This window comes from Gadus chalcogrammus, chromosome 1 (assembly GCF_026213295.1).
Source record: "Gadus chalcogrammus isolate NIFS_2021 chromosome 1, NIFS_Gcha_1.0, whole genome shotgun sequence".
Taxonomy (NCBI): Eukaryota; Metazoa; Chordata; class Actinopteri; order Gadiformes; family Gadidae; genus Gadus; species Gadus chalcogrammus.
This window is the reverse complement of record NC_079412.1, coordinates 4,084,481-4,106,331: the sequence shown is the minus strand read 5'-3', so window position 1 is coordinate 4,106,331 and position 21,851 is coordinate 4,084,481. Positions and strand designations below refer to the sequence as shown.

At 42.9% G+C, this 21,851-nt stretch overlaps 1 protein-coding gene across 1 annotated transcript; it reads right to left on the bottom strand.

The window, feature by feature from the left end:
* Nucleotides 1-959: 959 nt before the first annotated feature.
* Nucleotides 960-20,746, bottom strand: p3h1 (prolyl 3-hydroxylase 1). The gene is made up of 15 exons (XM_056611047.1): nt 20,153-20,746; nt 18,027-18,179; nt 16,536-16,725; nt 15,487-15,618; nt 14,998-15,137; nt 14,648-14,737; nt 14,502-14,554; nt 12,650-12,777; nt 11,095-11,222; nt 8,331-8,426; nt 7,532-7,682; nt 6,195-6,312; nt 5,837-5,912; nt 5,289-5,429; nt 960-2,951 (listed from the first exon to the last, which is right to left on the bottom strand). The coding sequence occupies exons 1-15, from the start codon at nt 20,606-20,608 to the stop codon at nt 2,313-2,315; spliced, it is 2,691 nt and encodes an 896-aa protein (XP_056467022.1). The 5' UTR covers nt 20,609-20,746; the 3' UTR covers nt 960-2,312.
* Nucleotides 20,747-21,851: the final 1,105 nt, after the last annotated feature.

Here is a 21,851-nt window from a genome sequence, read left to right as displayed (position 1 = left end):
AACCGCTCTGAGTCTGGTTGATATCACATGATCTCCTCACAATAGTTATTGTTAAAGTTAGTTAAAGTTAAAGAATAATGACCATTATAGATTGTATAGAAGTAACTAATATCTAATCTGTGTTGGTCGTGCTTTGTTCCTTACTTAAGACTTATTTTCCTGAGACAAGTAAGGAGAAATTATTATATCTTTTTTTTGTTTGTATTTTTTGATATGGCAATAGGTTGGTGTTGAGGGCGTGAGTGTGTGTGTGTGTGTGTGTGTGTGTGTGTGTGTGTGTGTGTGTGTGTGTGTGTGTGTGTGTGTGTGTGTGTGTGTGTGTGTGTGTGTGTGTGTGTGTGTGCGCGTGTGTTTGTGTGTGTGACCGTGTGTGTTTGTGTTTATGTGTGTGCGTGCTTACGGGAGAATTTGCATGACACACTGGCAGCTTAGAAGCCGGGCTCTGTGTCAGCCGGGCTGTGTCAGCCCAGTTTGCAGAGCGTCAGAGGAATGTTTCACTCACACATTTTGACGTAGTCTGTGCGCATGCACGGATCGTCTTCTAGATGCCAGGCAGGAGAGGCCGTTCCCAGCCCCCCTCCAGCTCTGAGTCGACCCCTCAATCAAAAAGCTTACTGCTGTCAGTTCATCTGCACGGCTGCTGCTAGTGTCAAAATAAAACACACACAGTATGGTGCTTTGCATGTGTGTGTGTGTGTGTGTGTGTGTGTGTGTGTGTGTGTGTGTGTGTGTGTGTGTGTGTGTGTGTGTGTGTGTGTGTGTGTGTGTGTTTGTGTGAGAGTGCGTTTGTGTGTGTACGCACGCGTGCACACGTGGGTATGCATGCGTAGATGGTCTTTGTGTGAAAACATGACTTCATCTACATGCTAAGCCTACACAACCACACAATTATGCATCCCAGCACCCACTTGGTTGGAGCTGCAAAGGACACAGACAGACAGACCAGTCTTAATGGGGACAGCACACATATTTTACTTTCTGTAAGAATAACCGCGAACATCTTTGCAGGTTACCCACAATTTAGTCTCAGGGGAATCTGTGGGCATTTGGCACAATGTTGCAATTAACAGCAATTGGATACAAATAAGATAACGGAAAAAGATAGAAATATGGATAGAAGATAATATTAATCCCAGATTCGAAATTATGTCACAAAAGAAGGTAGAATAAATTTGAACATTTGAGACCTTAAAGGCACCCAGTGCATCTTTCGAGGCTTAAAAATAAACATTACATTTCTAGTCTTTTTTACACGTAGTAAGTTTCAATAACTCCATACTTTATTTTTTGTAACCTACAATAAATAAAGCAGGCTTCCAGTCAATGGAAAAATGGCTTCTCCCCACCGGCGATTGTTGTTGTTTACGATTTTCTATCAGTTCTCACCACACAACGACGTCTCATCTTTGCTCCTTGAATGTCGATATGTAATGGTATGGAGTTATTGAAACTTACTACGTGTAAAAAAGACTAGAAATTGAATGTTTATTTTTCATTGAATGTTTACATAAAGTTGCACTGGGTGCCTTTAACGGTCTCAAATGTGAATTTGCAAGCGTTTTAATCTTCACAGCTGATTAAGGGTAAAATGTCAGTTTGAATTAGATAGAATTAACCTTGGTTAGATTATAAGGTTTATGCCACAGTATCTCAGGCTGCACATAGTAACATGCAGGCCCCATATCCACTAAAATAGTCAATCAAATGTGGCGCAAGAAATTAAAATGCTTCTATACTACCCCCTATCGGCTGGGTTAAGTATTAAACAAGCATGGATATGGTTATTTAAGCCTATACCAGGTGTTTTGTAGAAATGCATCAGTCTTTTCTGCGTGCTTTGCGTACGTTTTGTCCTGTTTATAAACAAAAACCAACAGCTGTTGGCCTATTTACTTATGTTTAATCGTGGCTATATATAGTAGATTTATTGTCGCTTTGTGTGGCACTTCGGTGTTTATTTCGGTATACTTTCACGAAAAGGCTGTTGAAAACTCACTTTCCTTAATCAAGTCAGCTTTGAAGGTGTCTTTTTCATTGGCCTCAGACACAAAAAATACTTTTATGTAATATATTCAGTCGAGGCAATTCTCTCACATTAACTATCAATTAGTTCATTGGATTTAATTCAGTAACAACACAGCAGTCCTTTGTATTTCAACATGGTTCGGGTTTAAAATGTATCCAAAAACAACGGCTTTTATAACACTACAATATTGTAACTTTGCCTTCCCATATTAATACATTTTGTAAAATTTTAAATACATTTTAACTAAATAAAAAATACAAATACAAATATTACAGTGCCATTTTGATCACAGTTCATCCTTATCTTTCTCGGATTCATCATCAACTGACTTTTTAGATTGATCTTTGGTGCTAGATTTTGTCGTCTTTTTCACAGGTGCCTTAGATCCTTTTGTGGTGGCCTGCTTGTCTTTTGTTTTGGCAGGCTGTTTCTTAGCTTCCACCTTGGTCCTGGATTGGTCTTTGACTTTGTTTCCGGTCTTGGCTTTCGCCTTGTTTCCGGCTTTGGGTTTTGTTTTGTGCACAGTTTTGACTTTGCTTTCTTTTTCATGGCTGGCTGCTTCCTCGTCTGCCTTTTCCTTCTGTGTATCTGCTGGTTTCTCAACCTGTGCATCAGGCAATATCATAAGCTCCTCCTTCTCCTCTGTGGGCGTGTCCATGGGCGTGTCTTGGGGCATGTATTTTGGAGTGTCCATGGGCAGGTCTTTGGGTGTGTCCATGGGCGGGTCTTGGGGCATGTCTTTTGGAGTATCCATGGGCAGGTCTCGGGGAGGATCAGTGGGCTCTGCTGCCATTGGCTCAGGGTCCTTAGGGGGAGAAGCCTCAGTGGGGGGCGTGGCCTTGAGCTCCTCGGCCCCAGTACCAGTGAACGCGTGGTCGACGGGCATGGAGAACATGGTCAGCATGTCCTGGGCTTGGATACGCTCCTAGCATAAAAAACACACACAGGAGAAGGGCTGAAAGGATAGTTCTCCCACACCTCATCCACCCACACACACACACACTAGACCACAGCTGGACCTCTGCTGCCATCTAGAGGTTTAGATCAACCATCAAGGTGAGGATAAATGTGAGGTACACACTATGCCTTTCTCCCTCAGGATGGAGGAGAACAGATCAAAGATACAAGAGGATGCAGACATTCTGCTGGTTGAGGTATATTCAGGGGATTTAATATTAGTAGAACATTAGAACTTAATAGGTTTTGAGATGGTTATTAATAATTATTAAATATATGCAAACAGATGCAACAAGGTGAATCGGTGATGTTATAATAAGATAATGAATCTAGATTCATATCTTTCATAATCGTTGCTTAATAACTCTATTATACCGTCAAAACCTATAAGTATTGCATTGTCCAGAACGGTGATGTTGTACGGATAAAACACAAAATGCACTGAGGGGAAACCGAGGCACAGGCTGTTCCATTCCTATGTATTTGTGAGGTTTTGGTTTCCCCTTTCTATTTTTTCTCTCCCTGTCCTATATTTTAGGAATACAGATATGGCCGTTCTGGAGTCCGGCTGGATTGATTGGTGGAGGCTTGCCAACAAGGGCCAAACCATCTGTTAAAAGGCCCCATCGGTTCCAGCTGGCGCCTCTGATGCTCCATCAAGCTCACGCTTGAGTAACACATGCAGTTTGAGTCCCTGCCTGTTGTTTTTTGTGTTGTGTTTGTTGCCACTTTGGCCGTTGGTCACTTTTGCTAATAGGTGTTTCAACCTATCTTTGGCCCAGCATGTTGACAGTTGGTAGGCGTGATTGGACTTTCATTTGGTGCCCCATTCTCTCCTGTTTTTGTTTAGTTAGGGAGCTAGGCTAACCCTTTGTTTTTTTTTGTAATTAGAAAGATTATTTTTGTTTTAAACCAAGCCTGTTGTGTTTATTATTTTGGCCCAGGCTCACCCTGATGATGCATAGCTTACTTCGGACTTAGGGCCCTATCTTGCATCAGGCACAATTGACTTAATCACTGGCGCATGTGTCGTTGCTAGTTTGCAACTGGCGCAGAGCGTTCTTTTCCCTCCTGCGCCACGCGTCGGTAAATAAGGGAATGATCTTGCGCCCCAAGGGCCGGTTCGGCGAGAGGAGGAGGCGTGTTCTGGCGCAAACGTTCCCTGGTGCAATTTTCCAGTTTCAGAAACCACTTGCACCACAAATCAGGAAATACCTGGTTTAAAGTCAGTGGCGCGTTGTTCAGATGCTATTTTAAGGGCGCATGCATAATGTTGCTTGTACACTTTGCTTCTCTCATCTACCTAGCCACACATTCTTCGTCAATTATTTGGGAAAGAACAGCTGATACAGCGGTAATAATTTGTACTTTCAAATCAATGTATCTGCAAACACCGTACAGCAAACACATATTTTCTTGACACAGACATCGTGTACATACCCATAACTTTTAGGATTGATGAGTATTTGATCGTGAGAAAACATTGTTTTACCGCAAGTGAGTGTTAAAACAGAATGAATGAATGCGGGCGCGCGTGTGTGTATGTGCAAAAATAATTGATGAATGCTGGCGCGCGTGTGTGCGTCCATCTGTTTAAACCCAAGCAAACTAAACACGTAACGCATAATACAGTCCATGGCAATGTATATTAACGGGGGTACACATGCATATTAGGAACACAAGTCGATAACGATAATGCCTACAATACTGATAAGAAACAATGTTTATAATGTATTGCGTATATCATTAAATAGAACCACAGTTACCGCATATCATATGTCATACGTTTTCTTTGCCGAAATCTATTTGAGGATTCAGTATTTCTGAAGTTGTGGAAGAGAACCTTATTCCATGTATGAATTAGGCCATATTATTTGGCCATAAACTGAGCCATTTGAAGTTTGATATTCATCTGCATCTGCCTTAGAACCGCCCACAAAGCTACTTGCACTTGTCGCTTCTCACTTGCGTTTCAGACCGTTAAAATAGGGCCCTTAATATTCTTTTGTTACGATATATATTTTTGTTTACTCGTGAAACCCAGTCTTTACTGTTTGAGTTTGCTCTATGGTACCCCCTCAAACCCCTAGACTCGAGGGTTCTAACACAGAGCAGAGTAGTGTGGCTGGTGTTTCCTCAAAGGGGGGAGGTGGGAAACGTGGGACTAGTTTGGCTGAGCAACCGACACACACACGGCCACCATCCGATCAAAACCCCATCCGCTTCTACCGGGGTCCGGACCTCGCCTCTCTTCCATACGAACACACAAGTCTAAAGTATGTGCTGCGTATACGGACGCCCTTACCTTCTCGTCGTGGACGGGGTCCAGGGTGAACCAAAGTGCCACAGCACAGCGTTGGCCCCTGGTGACGGCCCTCACGCCGTGAGGGTTCTCCTTCCCTGAGCCGAAGCCCACCACACGACCGCAGCGGGGGCGCACCTCGGCCTGCCAAAAGGACAGCGTTAGGTACGGAGAGAGAGCATGCACCAAGGGGGCACAGAGCCAAGAGGACATCGTTAGGTACGGAGAGAGAATGCACCATGGGGGCACAGGGCCAAGAGAAAATCGTTAGGTATGGTGAGAGAGCATGCACCATGTGGGCCACGCAGAGCCAAGAGGACAGCGTTAGGTATGGACAAAGAGCATGAACCATGTGGGCCAAGAGGACAGTGTTAGGTATGGACAAAGAGCATGAGACATGTGGGCCAAGAGGACAGCGTTAGGTACGGAGAGAGAGCATGCACCATGTGGGTGCACAGGTAGGGGATGTAGAAGCGATTACTCGCATGAAACCGGTAAGTAATAATCTAATACGTGAACGAATTCAACACATGATTATGTTCCAAACTCACCGTGACCGTTTTACCGTCCAACATGGTGAAGATGAAATCCCCTCCTTCGAAGTCGTCATTTAGATATAAAATGGCACTGCATCGAAAGAAATTATGAGTAAAATCCCTGTATTTGTATATATTAATATATATTTGTCACTCCTAAAAAGGAGTAGGAAAAAAATATGATATCTTTATTTAATTAGTGAGTGAGTGAGTGAGTGAGTGAGTGAGTGAGTGAGTGAGTGAGTGAGTGAGTGAGTGAGTGAGTGAGTGAGTGAGTGAGTGAGTGAGTGAGTGAGTGAGTGAGTGAGTGAGTGAGTGAGTGAGTGAGTGAGTGAGTGAGTGAGTGATCGAGTGAGTGTATATGTGCGCTCACCTGTAGTCTCTGTGTGTGTATGCCGGTGGCTCTTTGATACACTCGTTGCTCTCTGATACGAGCACACAGTTGTCCACGTGCACAGCGTGGCTGGGGTCCGTGCGATCCTCCTGGGTCTCTAGGAAGTCACAAGCAGGTCAACCTCAACAATCATGCGCAGAACCTAAATACTGATCAATATCTACTGTATACATCCGTCTAAAGAAGAAGACAGACCGATTAGATTCATCTTTATTTTCACTGAACAGTGTAGAAGAACTGAGACAACGAAATGCAGTTCAGCAACTAGTACAAGTGCAGAGTATAAACATATGTATAGGGTATAATCTAAATACATGATATATGAAGTATGGACACTATTGACAGTAGAACAGTGGTGATGAATACATTAAGTAATAACAAATCATTATATATACAGTAAAAGAGTATGAACATGAGCAGCAATAGAAGTAGGTAGTGCGGATATGGTATAAGTGTATATGTAGTGCACGTACAAGCCATGCTAATAGTAAGATGTTACATACAGAATAAAGTATGCAATAAGAAACATATGTACAGTAAAGACAGTAGTATAGATATGAATACACCATAGGTGCAGTTTCTACAGTTCGGGCGGTAGTGTAAATATGTGTTACAAAGATCGAGTGTTCAGTTACTAAGAAGAAGAAGGCGTGTGTTGTCCGGGTTGGATATATAAAATAGATAGTATACAGTTAATTATGGACAGTAGTTGATTCCCTCAACAGCTAGGGTTGTGCAGGTTATTTCGGTGATAACATTTCAAGGACATTCCTCCTGAAGAAATGCCTTGTGGGCTATCCAAGTGACTGCAGTGACCGTAGTTTGCATTCTACGAGTTAGTGGTTCACCATCCGGATTCTTTAACTACGCAGTTTTCAGCATCTGTAAACATCATTTTGGGACATACCACTAGTTATCTGGCCTACTACGGATGGATGGAGTTTGGGATGGTTTGGGTTTGTCGCCATCTTTGTTTAACCCCTGGGTTCCCCAGTGTTACCGTGTATTACTGTGTGTATTTTAGACGTTGTTTTAACCCCTGGGTTTACCCTGTGTTACCGTGTTTTACCGTATTTTACCGTGTGTTACTGTGTGTATTTTAGTCATTGTTTTAACTCATGGGTTCACCCTGCGTTACTGTGTGCTACCCTGTGTTACCGTGTGTTATTGTGTTATACCGTGTGTTACTGTGTGGATTTTAGTCGTTGTTTTAACCCCTGGGTTCACTCTGTGTTACTGCGTGTCACTGTGTGTTACTGTGTGTCACTGTGTGTTACTGTGTTTTACTGTTTATATTTTAGTCATTCCGGACGTACCTTCCACGGCCGATCGGCAGACCAGGTGGGAGTATGAGAAGTAGAGGGGTGTTTCCAGGCGGAAGTAGGACTCCAGAACCTTCCGCACCTTTTCGCTCATGTCGAAGAACAGCCGAGCGCTCTTCAGGGGCACCTTGCCTTCCTGCGCCAACTGTGGGAGCGGAGCATCGCAGATCAGACATGATGAACACCAACACACGTCCGCAAGCAACTAGCAAGACTAGCAGGATTTCTGCCCTTCTCCCCATCGCAAAACCGTGCTTTAAACCGACCGATGTTTGCAACGGCGATATAACTGCTCTCTAGTCACATCATGATGTGAGCCTAGGCCTTATTCTTGAACTCCTAGACTAGGCTTCACAATGGTAATAGCAAGTCGTGGTAGACTGTGCTACGCTCGCGGCAGGCATTGGCAGATTAGGCTTTGCTACAGCAGCTAATGACAGACTGGGCTTTGCTAACAGCAGCTAATGGCAGACTGGGTTTTGCTAACGGCAGGTAGTGGTAGACTGGGCTTTGCTAATGGCAGTTAGTGGCAGACTCGGCTTTGCTAGTGGCAGACTGGGCTTTGCTAGTAGTAGACTGGGCTTTGCTAGCAGTAGGAATTGGTAGACTGCGCTTTGCTAATGGCAGCTAGTGGTAGACTGGGCTTTGTTAAAAGCAGGCAGTGGTAGACTGGGCTTTGCTAACGGCAGGTCGTGTTAGAGTGGGCTTTGCTAGTGGTAGACTGGGCTTTGCTAACAGTAGGTTGTGGTGGAGTGGGCTTTGCTAGTGGTAGACTTCGCTTTGGACCACAGACCTTGACAGCTCTGAGGACGGTGACTCCCTGGAACAACTCGTTGGGTGAGTGGGGTGATGGGCGGCCCCTGTAGCCGTCGCCTCTCTGAGCTGCTGACTGAGAAACACAAAACAAACACATAAATTACTGCATTTAGAATGCTATTGAACCCAATTAAAAAGTGCTTCCATCTTAGATGCTTCTATCACTAACCAATATCAAATCTGCCCTTAATAAGGGAAATCATAGAGAAAGTTATCCACCAGCAACTTAATTAAAATGTTTTGGCCTTAACTGGCTGCTATGACAACTTCCAGTCAGGACTTTGACCCCTTCATAGCAAACTACTCTCATTAAAGTTGAAGATGATATAACGCTTACGCAGACTCTGACAAAATGTGAATATTGATGCTATTGGACCTCAATGCTGCATTCGACCAGTCAACAGATTGTAAACAGTTTCCGGTCATATTTTCAAGACAGAAACGACTCTGCCTCCATTGGTAACTATGTATCTGAACTAGAGCTGTCAAGCGATTAAAATATTTAATCGTGATTAATCGCATTAATGTCATAGTTAACTCACGATTAATCGCAATCAATCACAAATTATTTTTCTATGCTAAATATCCCTTGATTTTTTTGTCCCATAATTCTTCTCATTTTAATTCTCTTATCAACATGGTGAAGTGCATCGGCTTGCCTTGTGCAAATGATTTTTTATTGATAACAACATTGGCATATACTGATCAAAACAGGACGATACAAAAAAAGAGCCTAGTGCAATTAAACGACTGCTTTGAACAAATGTCATTTGAACATAGCAGTCAGGCTACTGCTTCTTTGTTTTGAGCCAAAGAAAAAAAAAAAAAAAAAAATGTTTTTTTTATTTTTTTTAAATATAATAATTGCGTTAAAGGCACCCAGTGCAACTTTCGAGGCTTAAAAATAAACATTCAATTTCTAGTCTTTTTTACACGTAGTAAGTTTCAATAACTCCATACCATTACATACCGACATTCAAGCAGCAAAGATGAGACGTCGTTGTGTGGTGAGAACTGATAGAAAATCGATAACAACAACAATGCCGCCATTTTCTTTATTTTTTGTAACCTACAATAAATAAAGCAGGCTTCCAGTCAATGGAAAAATGGCTTCTCCCCACCGGCGATTGTTGTTGTTTACGATTTTCTATCAGTTCTCACCACACAGCGACGTCTCATCTTTGCTCCTTGAATGTCGATATGTAATGGTATGGAGTTATTGAAACTTACTACGTGTAAAAAAGACTAGAAATTGAATGTTTATTTTTCATTGAATGTTTACATAAAGTTGCACTGGGTGCCTTTAATCGTGCGATAAAAAATTTAACGCCGTTAAAATTGGTTTGCGTTAACGTCGTTAATAACACGTTTAACTGACAGCTCTAATCTGAACAAACTAACGTAACGTGTGTAGTTCCCCAAGGTTAAATCCTAGGACCATCTTTATTCCACCTCCACATGCTCCCTCTAGCGCTAATTATGCTAAATAACAACATTGCTTACATTGTTATGCGAACGATACACAAGAAAATTGAGCAGGTCAAGGATCGGATGTGTCAGAAATTCCTAAAACTAAATAAGAACAAAACTGAGATAATTGTTGTCCGTGTCAAAGATGAGCGACTGAAAGGTGACCCTACACCTTGAGCTCCCCACCAAAAAAAAAAAAAAAACAGGGCCAGAATTATTGGCATTATTACAGATTCAGATCTACATTTCAACAGCACTATCAGATTGTGATAAAATCGGCCTACTATCACTTGAAAAAACATAACAAGACAAAGAGGACTCATGCCCAACTCAAGCCTTGAGTTGTCGGTAACTTGTCCATGCCATTATAACTAGTTGGTTTGATTATTGTAACAGTCTTTTTGCAGGTCTTCCGAAAAAAGCTTGATTTTAAGACATTACACCAATTCCCAAATCACTAAAAGTACATGCATGAAAGACTATCGCTATTTGAACCCTCTAGTTCAGGCCTTAAAGATCAACTGGGACCAGCCAGCTAATTGTTTCCAGAGTGAAAACAAAAGACGGACAAACACGATTCAGCTACTCTGCATCACATAGCTGGAATAAACTTTGTGAAGGTCTGAGACTTGCTCCAACCCTGACTACATTTAAATCAAAGTCGAAAACTTTTTGTTCACCTTTACTTTCTGCAAAGTATTTTATGACATGTTTTATTTATTTATGACATGTTTTTATGTGAAGCCCATTGATTCTGCCTTATGTATGTAATGTGCTATATTAATAAATGTGAGTGCATCAGAAATCTTTTGTTGGAAAGGATAAAAAGTTTAAGGACTAAAAAAGGAAAGCAAACTGATATCATCCATATATATTCCAGGAGCCTTCTGGGATTTTATGTTGTGTTATTAATTAGATATCTTGAAAAGAACAATACATAGAGAAACATATAGGAAAAAAATAAACACACGTAGATATCTGGAGCAAGCTCAACGTGTGCAACAACCATTGCCGACAACCATCGATTTCATCGCTTTTCAGAAACTATCAACAAATCTAAACCGCGGGAGGAGTTCTTGAGAAGCTTCGTATTCACTGAGCTGATACGTGGTTTTGGTATGGACGGGAGGCCAAAACCCTGAGGAAATACTATAGTTTATAAACACCCATATTCTTGTGGACCTCACCCTTTAGAACTTTCATAGAATGAATGTGTGCTCTGAAGCCAACCCTCCTCCAATGAAAACGCCCCAGCAGATCACATGACTCACGTTGGAGAGGCGGTGGAGCTCTCGACACTCGTCGTCACTGATCACCCCGTCAAGCAGCACCCGCTGGGAACCGTTCAGCTGCTTGGAGGTCATGGAGACCTGGATGTCCTGGTAGAGCACAGGGCCCCCTGGTGGAGAGAGGTGGTCAGTAGAGCGACCGGATTCTTCATATCAGGATTGACATGTGTCGCTGTCTAATCATCCTCATCAAAAAATCCTCATCATCATCATCTAGTGTTAAAGTTGTGTACGATTGAGCCCCACCCAGTGAGTAGACGGGCGACTTTTAGAATTGTTCAAACTCAACAACCATTTTCTCTCCACTCTGACTCTCTGTTCTGTCCTCTCTGACTCTCTGTTCTGTCCACTCTGACTCTCTGTTCGGTCCACTCTGACTCACTGTTCAACTGTGTTCTGCCTACTCTGACATGCTGTTCCCCTGTGTGATGCCAACTAGCTGGGCTGGCGTGGGGTGGAGGGGTTTGGGAGGGGTATTCAGTTTCTTGTAAACTATGTGTGGTACGGGTCGGCCAGCATTATTTATTTATAGAATATACCAGTTATAGGATGTGCATTGACTACAGATATGTCCAGGTTATTTTAATTTATAAGCTGGTTGAAATGTTACACATTGCAACTTTAACATACACAGACTAGACATAGGCTATAAAAAGAATTAGTTGCCGGTAAACCAAAAACCATTTTGTTATTTTAAACGTGTCAATATGGTGAACTATTGCTATTATACTTCAATATTTGGTCACTGTAACTAAAATAAGACTTTTACTTAGAGAAAACAGGGGTAAAATGGATGGGTGGATGTGTGTGTGGATGTTATTTTGATGTCCACCTCTGAGACAGGGTTGAATTTCTCAGACACTTAATAGCATAACGTCACGGTATGTGGCGTATTCCGACACAACAACAGTAGGCAACAAACAAAGTATCACCACCAACTCGACATACATCATTATTATGTTTTATTCAAGAAGTAGTTCTCTAAGAAGATCTCTAATCTTCATCGGGCATCATTATCTTAGGCTCAATTTGTGGTTTAAGGTCACAATGTTATTATATTTTGATTGAGTACAATGTTTAAGACCATTCATTGTTATTTTGTCAAAAAGGATCTGTTGTGCGCTGTGGCTATTTTCAGTACATGGACTTTACCACAAACCTTTGGTATGTGTTTCAACGGTTCTTAATCACCCCCCTCCCCAGGTGAGAAGTACAAGAAGGCCATAGAGTGTGCCAAGACCATCCTCATGTTCCACCCGGAGGACGACTATCTCAAATACCTCTAAGTATAAAATTACCTAGACATATCTGAAATTAATCTGGGTCGAAAGGGATTTCAATAATGTTATAAATAAAGTAAATCACATCCTAAAAATCCCATCAACAAAAAACGCTGGTAAGCCCGTACCTTTCTCTTTGTTTCCCAGAATCTTACTATGGAATTCTGTAAGTCTCCCGCCTTATAACTGACTTCAAGTCAATTGCACCACATGATTCAGTGATTAAGTTTTAATAACGGGTACATTTGATGGCTCACCTTCAGGGATGGAAGGCATCTTGTTGATGTCTGATGAGTCTTTGTTCTTCTCCTCCACCAGGTTCTCAATCTCCTTCATGAGGTTTCCAATCTCCTCTGTGATCCGAGCTGCCGTCTCCCTCTCTGTCCTGTAGACAGACAGACATACGGGCCGATACACAGACAGTAAGAAAGAGAGGTGGGTATTTTCAAGAGAGAATCAGAGAGACCAAGAGAGAGATGCACTGAATTTGAAAATGATAAGTTACACAGGGCTGGGAGATATGACAGAGAAATCATATCCCTAATTGTTTCAGGCAGGATCGTGATCCGCAATCTTATCAGGATTCTTTTTTTCATGTTTTGCAAGTTACTGAAAAGTATAACCCAACAACTGTCCTTATGCAAAAAAATATGGCCAAAGACATATGTGATAGACAGTAGATGTATTCACTGAAAATATCAAAGAGATGCTCTGATTGGTCAGAAATTAGGTGGGAGCTAAATAGTCTGATACAGCACTTATGAGAGTACGTATGAGAGCAGCCAACTGGAAACAGATATTCTTACATTTCTACATTTCTCATATCTGACGGATAACAAAGCTATTTTTAACAAATAATCATTATTTAGATAGCTTTAGATCATACTATAGATCTTGCCCACAGCACATTATATTAGGCATAGCTACATCTATCGCATTAGCCTTACATAGTCTATTAACCAAGTCCGGCAGTGTTAACTGAAGACTGAGGGAGAGGGAGGCGACAGCCGGTCAGGTTCCAGCAGTAAACACTGCTAGACCCACGGGGAATTAGCCTGCTAAGTCTGCCTCACCGTCCCCGCTTAAGGCCTTTGTTTGGTTGAAGGACATGAGCATGCACAAAAAAACTGCTGGTGAAGATGATTCTCTCCTTCAGCAATTTTGCATTGTATGGCACAATGCAAAATTGCATTGTGCCATATATAAATATATATATATATATATATATATATATATATATATAGTGCCCTGAAAAGAATCATTCACATGTAATTTAAATATGTATTCAGTCAAATTCTTCTACTTGGTCTTTATCGATGGTTTTGTCTTGCTTGGATATGAATACCGCGAGGCATCAGGTAGAATACAGTTCTGCACTTTGACAGAGACCAGCAACTCGGTATGGCACATAGCCTATAGACAGCTGTGGGAAACAGCTGGGCTTCAAAAGATAACCTATGTAACGTTAAAGTGTAAAGGAACCCACTGTTTCAGCGAGAATCATCCCTCGATCAAAGCTTTTGTTTAATGACATGCAACAAACTTTGAGCAAAAAAAAAAAAGTATGTTTCTTCTAATAGATGGCAGTCATAAAGCTGCTCTGCTACTTACGACAACCTGATCCAGAATCAGGTCATATGCAAGTGGGCTTAGCCCGTAGCGTTGCCCCACAGGTACACCCAGTGACGATCGCTTCGTCACACACTTCTAGGGAGGAGGGGGCGTTGTATGACCCACAGCAACTTTGTGATACTTTATAAGTACCATGTTTGTGAATGAGCAGTATAATGACCAGTGTTTTTTATGAAGAGTGACACACACCGTTGCTTTATACTATAGGTGTCCGAGAAGCCCAAACCTCATTGAAGGTACTAACCCTCATTGAAGAAAGTTTGATTTTAGATGCGGCAGAGAAAACAACCTCGGATGCGTGTATGAGCCGTATAACTTTAACTGCTAGAACGTCCTATGTACACCATCTCTTTGTAAAGGCAGATCGTGCAGACATTTTATCATTCACAATCTCATGTTATAATATCACACATCCAATTGCTACCCATCATATTTAAAAAATAAACATTGGTAGAATCATGATCATAAGAATCATACTTCTGCTTTTCTCTGAGCTTCTGAGGCATGATTTCCGCTGGCGTCCATGTGTCCTAAAAAGATGAATAAAAAATGATTCAGTAAATATCAGATTCTTCATCGTGAAAACAGAAGGAGGAAGAAGTCCTCCATGAATGAGAACTCACCGGATCCACGAAGGCGAGGCCAAAGACATCATAGCCGTAGTAGAGCAGCTCTTTCTCCAGCAGGGACTGCTGCATGTGCTGCTTCACCACCTGAGGACAGACACACACCATGAGTGCATGTGCCTTTATATGTATGTGTGCATGCGTGTGCATGTGTGTGAGAGGGCATGCATGAGCATGGCTCTATAAGGCCATCACTGATTAAATGAATGTCCTTGTATTATAGTTATATTTCACATAGAAGCCACCCCTTAGAAATTGAATTTTATAGTGTAGGTCAACTTGTCTGGGTGTAAATACTTGTATACACGTCTGGGTGATGGTGGTGTGCTATGGCGTAGTAGGTCTACCTGTCTGGGGGTAAGGGTGAGGGCCACATCGTCCCCCAGGACAGCAGAGTAGTAGGCCAGGTTCTGGGTCATGACCTCGTCCTCCGGGTGGAACATGAGGAAGGTCTTGGCACACTCTATGGCCTTCTCGTACTTCTCACCTGGGGAGGGGGGTGATTAAACTGTTGATACATATACCAAAGGTTTGTGGTCAATTCGATGCACTACTCATAACTACAGCACGCATCAGATCCTGCTTGATGTTTTAATGATGAATGGTCCCTAAACATTCTGCTAAATAAAAACAATAAAGAAAATGGTACTATCCAAAAAGTTTATGCACTTTAGGTATGTTTCGTTAAACCACTTTATTGTACTGTCTACGTTATAAAACCATGCACTGGTGCTAGAATTAATCATTAATCGCTGACCCTCGTACTGTGTGTGTGTGTGTGTGTGTGTGTGTGTGTGTGTGTGTGTGTGTGTGTGTGTGCGTGTGCGTGTACTCACTGTTGTAGTAGGAGAACTGCAAGTAGTTGAAGTGTGCAGGCAGGAAGTCCTCGAAGGGCTTAGGGAGGCCAGCGGTGGTGGCTAGCTCTACCGAGCACCGCTGCTTACAGCTCAGCACCTGCATGTAGTGGTCTGCACACACACATGGTTACACACATAAACAAACACACACACATGGTGACACACGCAGACACGTTACAGTCATGTTACATACATTAACACGCACACGCAAATCATATTGCACATGCTTATCAGAATGAGAATCCGAATCAGCTTGATTGGCAAAGTATGCACACATGCAAGGAATTTGACTCCAGCAGATGTGGACTCCCTTACCACAAGCAGACATATACAAAATGCTGTATACTAAAGTTTAAGCGGAGCATTGGCCATTACAGATGTAGCAGTAATTATAGATACAGACAGACAGACAGACAGACAGACAGACAGACAGACAGACAGACAGACAGACAGACAGACAGACAGACAGACAGACAGACAGACAGACAGACAGACAGACAGACAGACAGACAGACAGACAGACAGACAGACAGACAGATATAGATAGATAGACACATACACACACACACACACACACTGTTACACACACATTAAAAAACACAGACACGTTACACACAAATGGTTACACACCAGTGGCGGCTGGTGGTTTTTAAAGTGAGGGAGGAAGGGGTGCGTGCTTGGTTGCCATTGGCCTGCTTGCACTGTTAAGGGCTTTTTATGGTTCCACGTTCCCGCAACGCAAGGGGGTTACGGACCCCTTACGTCCTTGCATGCACTCCTTGCATCCACCAAGGGCCGGACGTGCCCAAAAATCGTCACCTTCCGTTGAGGCGACGCAGCATTAAGGGCTGTGATTGGTCCGCTTACTAAAACTAGAACCATAAAAGTTCAGTACTGCGTCGAAGCGTCTGCGTGGTCATTACGTTGCGAGAACGTGGGACCATAAAAAGGCCATTAGTGGCGTATGGTGGCATAAGAATGTGAGACTCAAGAAGTTTCTTAGCCCTGAGGCCCTGCGGGGGTCTCACCCGTCATGGACTGGAAGAGGTCCGCGCTGTAGTCCATGTAGTTATAGCCGTCGTAGTCGTAGGACCCCTCGCACAGGACCCTGCACTCCCGGTCGGCCTGGAAGTACTCCTGCACCGCAACCTCAAAGTGCTCCGCTGCTAGGCCAAACGAGTCGTCGCTATAGTAACGCTTTCCCAGCAGGAACTCCGCCTATAAGAGAGAGAGAGAGAGAGAGAGAGAGAGAGAGAGAGAGAAAGGAGGAGAGAGGGAAAGAGAGATAATTTTCATAATTCTATTGTAGCAGGACAATTGCAGGTAGCTGAGGTGGGAGAGAGGGGGGAGGTTGTAGGTGTTGTGTCATTAATGATGCTACTGGTGATAATTCTGCTACATCTATGACATGTTTTTGATTTGCTATTCATTTAATTATATTATATAAGGTTCAATGCATTTCGGTTTGCCTTTCGTATTCTTTTTAAAATTCTTGCTATGTCAGCTGCCATTTGCCGCAATTTAAGTTCTGTCAGAAATAATTCCCCTCATAGATTGAACCATTTATGGCACGAAATGCAATAGTTGTCTGGCCTTATGGTTCCACTCTTTAAGGGTGCTACCTGCTTTAGGAATCAAAGCATGGCATACCGATTTTGCAATCATTTGACAACAGGGAGCACAATATAATCCCCCCTAAATGGTACATCAGATATCTTAACCCATTGGTGGTGGAGGGTGGAATCCAGCTCTGCACACTTAAAAATTAAAAAAATTTAACCAACAAAAATATTAATTGGTTGAAAGTCTGTTGAAAGTCCCTCCATGCAACAAATCAAAAGCGGTGCACGTTTAGTAACGCGTTTTTATCTTCCAGCAGTGGTGTTTCCACCAGAGAGGGTATGGCGGAGCTACCGCAACAGACTCTCTCTCTCTCTCAATTGTGTGTGTGCTGCCATACAGTGTTCACCATCGCTAGCGCCAGAGAGAACCAACAGAGATCTTCGAGACTGCCACTCTAACTTGGCAGAGAGTGTCTGTGTGAGGCGGAAGGCCTTAAATCGACTGCTTATCAGTGTGTTTGAGGTGTCGCATGGCTAGAATCTCCCGCCAGAACTAGCCACGCCCATTGAGTGAGCCGTTGCCAGCAATGAATGGATGGAACTGGCTCTGATTCTTACGGCTATCGACAGGACAGGGTGTCACGTCTCGCCCTGTTCCTTAGCTACATCACTTCCTGTGTTTCCCGCCTGTGATTGTTCCCCATAGCATTAATTGTTATATCTTAATATATTCATATATATCGCTAGTGGGAATGCTGGAACGTCTGACACAGAGGAATAAAGACAAACTGGCAAAGAAGGAGGGAACAGACCAGGTGGCGTGTAGCAACAGGCATTGGCAGGCAAGGACATATATAGGAAACCACATACATCTTAAATGATCAAAGCGAACATCAAAGCAGATTTTCATTTTCTCAATGAGATGTGATTGGCCGGTGAGGGAGGGGTGTTCCGTACCATATGCGGCCTGGCTTCCAGGTCCTTGAAGTCCTCCTCTCGGACCCCCGCCATCATCTTGTAGTAGTCCAGGTTCTGCTTCATCTCCACGTGGTCTGGGTTGGCAAGGAAGAAGGTGTGTGCTGCCGCCACGGCCTTGTCCAGCTTGTTGATCTATCACAGCAGGCAATGGACAGAGCTGTCACCTCCTTCATCATGCAGTCACCATTGAAAAAGAAACCTTTCTTTCATTTAAAGGTTGGGTATGGAATTCTCTTTTTTGGCCATTTTTGCAAAATTACTTGAAATCCTTATCATAACCCACTTACAGCCACTGAGTTAGAGGTACTGACATGAAAATTAAACAAGTCAATCATCTGTGGAACGGGCAGGGCACGAAAAACTCCAGCCAATGATTTCCAGACCCACCGAGTGGCATTGGACAGTAAGTACGTCAATCAAACGGTCGTACTGCACTCCCCCTCCCCTGCTCCCCGCGCGTGACCCCTTTGTGCACGTACCCAAAGCTCGTGACCCAGCAAGCTTCTGTTTGTTGTTATCCTGCGGTAGCTACTGGAGCTAGCTAACTAGCTAATGGCTCGCTCTTGCGCATCTGTTCGCTCGTGCATGATTGCACGTCCATGTACTTGGAATGGGTGGAGTCAGAGTCAGCGTTGAAGGAGAGGGGGTAGGACCATTTGAGTTGTGTATTTTCAAAATCTGCTGGCGTTTCGCAAATCCCATACCCACCCTTTAAGGTGCCACTGAAACATCAGCTTGTTGCGATTATTTGGTTATTACTCGTTTAACGAAAACTGAATACATTTTTTATTTCCTATTGTTTTGATGCATAGTTCTACATCACGTGCATAAGTGGGTCTACGTTATGAAGCATTATTATAAGTGGGTCTTTTTTATAATGCATTAATATACATGAGTCTAAGTTATAAAGCATTATTATAAATGGGTCTACGTTATGAAGCATTACTATAAGTGGGTCTAATGGTGTATTCCTGAATCCTCGGACGCCAGCCTTCCGAGTTGCATTTACTTAATTTCCGGTCTCGGAGCAATTATAGCATTCCCGTTCATCTTTGTGGTTGTGTCATGAAATTGGCTCGTTGTTTATTGTTAGCTACATTAGCCTCTTTAGCAAACCAGCCCGAAAACAAACAACACGACTTTACATTGCAAGCACAGCAAGGCCGTCCAATGCATAAATTGGTGACCGGATTAAAGTAACAATGTAATCAAGAGTGTAAAAGCATTTAAAATCGACATTAAAATGACCAACGTGGTACAAAAACAAAGAAAATAAATCTTGTTGAGAGCGTCATCACTGCTCTCGGGCTACTCTCAGAATTCCGAGAGATGAAGACAAAAAGGGGGCGTGCCTCCGAGAAATGCCGCAAGAAAGCTGGAAGATATCCAACTTCTGACTCGGAAGGATGGCGTCGGAGGATTCAGGAACACGCCATAAGTTATAAGGGAATATTACAAGTGGGTCAAAGTTATTATAAGTTGTTAGGCATTATTATAACCCCTTCCAAAGCGATAACATGATATCTTGGGTTTGTCATGTTAAATATTCATGTTATTTTCATTTTACAAGTAGTAGCAGTGAGTATGGCTAAAGTGCCATTGAAAAACACCCAATCATCCTTGCGGGAATAACAATAAGCCTTTGATGATGACACTTTAAGACAACGCAAAGAAAACCAAAGACGATGACTGATCTGTCCCAAAATGTTGCTTCTTTGCGCACACAGACACAGACAGACAGACACAGACACACACACGCACACACTACGAGGGCCTTATTTGACTCCACCTTCAAGACGTGGCATGCTTCTCTACATTTGTGGGTTGTGGCATTTACAGTTCTACACACCACTTCTTAGAGCAATTGGGAGTTTGAATGAGATGACTGAAAGAACCAACAGAGGCATATTTAACGACTTTGTCCTCGTTTGGTTCATTGCACAAGACTTCTTGATATGTATCCACTTTAAGCCCCTTAAACGTTAGGGATGCCCGTTATCCTGCAGTGATTTGACTCAGTTAGTGAGGTTTGCTAAAATAGTAGGCAATGACTTCCACTCTGTATATAATAACATTTGTACAGTAGCCTACTTTAACAGGTCTACCTTAAAGTAGGCGACTTGCAAATAGTTGTACGGCGTCCTTTTCTTGAACTCCAGTTTCACATCATCTCCGATTTTGTGCAGAGTCGCTGGGCCCAACTTCTCCGTCTCGCAGGAATTCACGCAATCGGCTCGTTTTAAGATCTTCTGGAAGAAGACGAGGTCCTCCACGGATTCAGCTCCGGGTGTGGGATCACCCAGGCCCGCCGTGGGTTCGCCGAAAGTGGTCTGGTTCGCACAGCTTATCCGACACTGTACTTTCGCCTTCCGGACAGCAGCGTTGTTCCTCAGCGCTTTCTCCATGTTGAGGATCACCGAGATCCAGTCGTTCTTGTAATATGCGTCCACCGCCGTGTCGAACAGAAAGTCATACGGCTCGGAGATAACCTGACTGCTGATCTCTGATATTATGCACAGTGGAATTAGACAACACGTTAAAAAGACACTGCGGCTCTCCATGGTGAGATAGAGTGGAGCCTGGAAGCCGGTGGGGAGAGTAGTGGGCCGGCCCGGGACAGCAAACGGCTCTGGGTACAGGAGGTGGGGTTTAAACACGGAGGGCCTGGGCCCCCCTGCTCTGGGTACAGGAGTTGGGATTCAGGCCGGGACGGAGGGCCTGGGGCCCCCTTATTAGGCTGTTAGTTCGTCTCCCATAACCTTATGCTGGACTGCTCGCATTGGATTTATGTGATCCAAAGCGAATAGATAGTTTAGGAATGGGTATTTTAAAATATTGTATTATAAAATAAATAAGACATTATAGTGTATTTAAAGAAATATGTGAAGAGAAGATGTCAGCAAACCGGTACTGCAGCTCAGCGATCTCGGCTCTCTGAAGAGGAGAAAGATGTCTCTCACAGGGGCCGGTGTCGGTTGTTTTGATTTTGTACCCTCCGGTCCAGCTCATCGTCCCGTAATCTCATAGTCAACATCCCGACCCATCCAGACCACAAAGTCTGTCGTCATGTAGATCCGTCCCGGCCAATAACAGCTTATGTGAGACCAAACTTGAAGAGCCTATTGACCTTTATGTACAATTTACAGAAAACAGACAATACTAAACAAAAAACAGACTAACATGTATAACTGATTGACCACAAAAAGGTGCCTCTGCTAAGAGCCTAGACCAAGGAGGAGTGGTTGGTGTGTAGCCTACTTTCTAGACCTGTACAAGGCCTTTGATACTGTCAATGCAAACAAACTGTTTCACAAACTTGGTAACTACAATCATTCATCAATAAGCCAAAACTGGATAAAATCATACCTTATGACCAATCTGTGCGTGTTAACAATACGTTTTCTCAATTTAAAGCATGCCCACTGGTATACCACAACAATAAATCTTGGGACCATTACTTTTTAGCATATATATAAAATGACCTGCCTTCAATGTGTAATGATATAAGCATCAGTGTTTCCCCTACCATTGTTCAGGCCTGGCGGCCCGCCAGGCCAACGAGCGCCCCCGCCAGGCCAACAACCGGCCAAAAAAATGAAAAAGAGAAAAAAAAAAAAAAAAAAAATTTTTTTTATTTTTTTATTATTATTATTAGCCATAATATCATAACCATCCAAGCTCACCACCAGCTATCTCAATATGTATTGGTGCTTTATGCTCCTGTACATGAAATTAGTTAACATTGAAACAATTTTTTTTATCATTGACTTTTTCCTTATAGCCCAGACGAAGTTTGAAGACGTA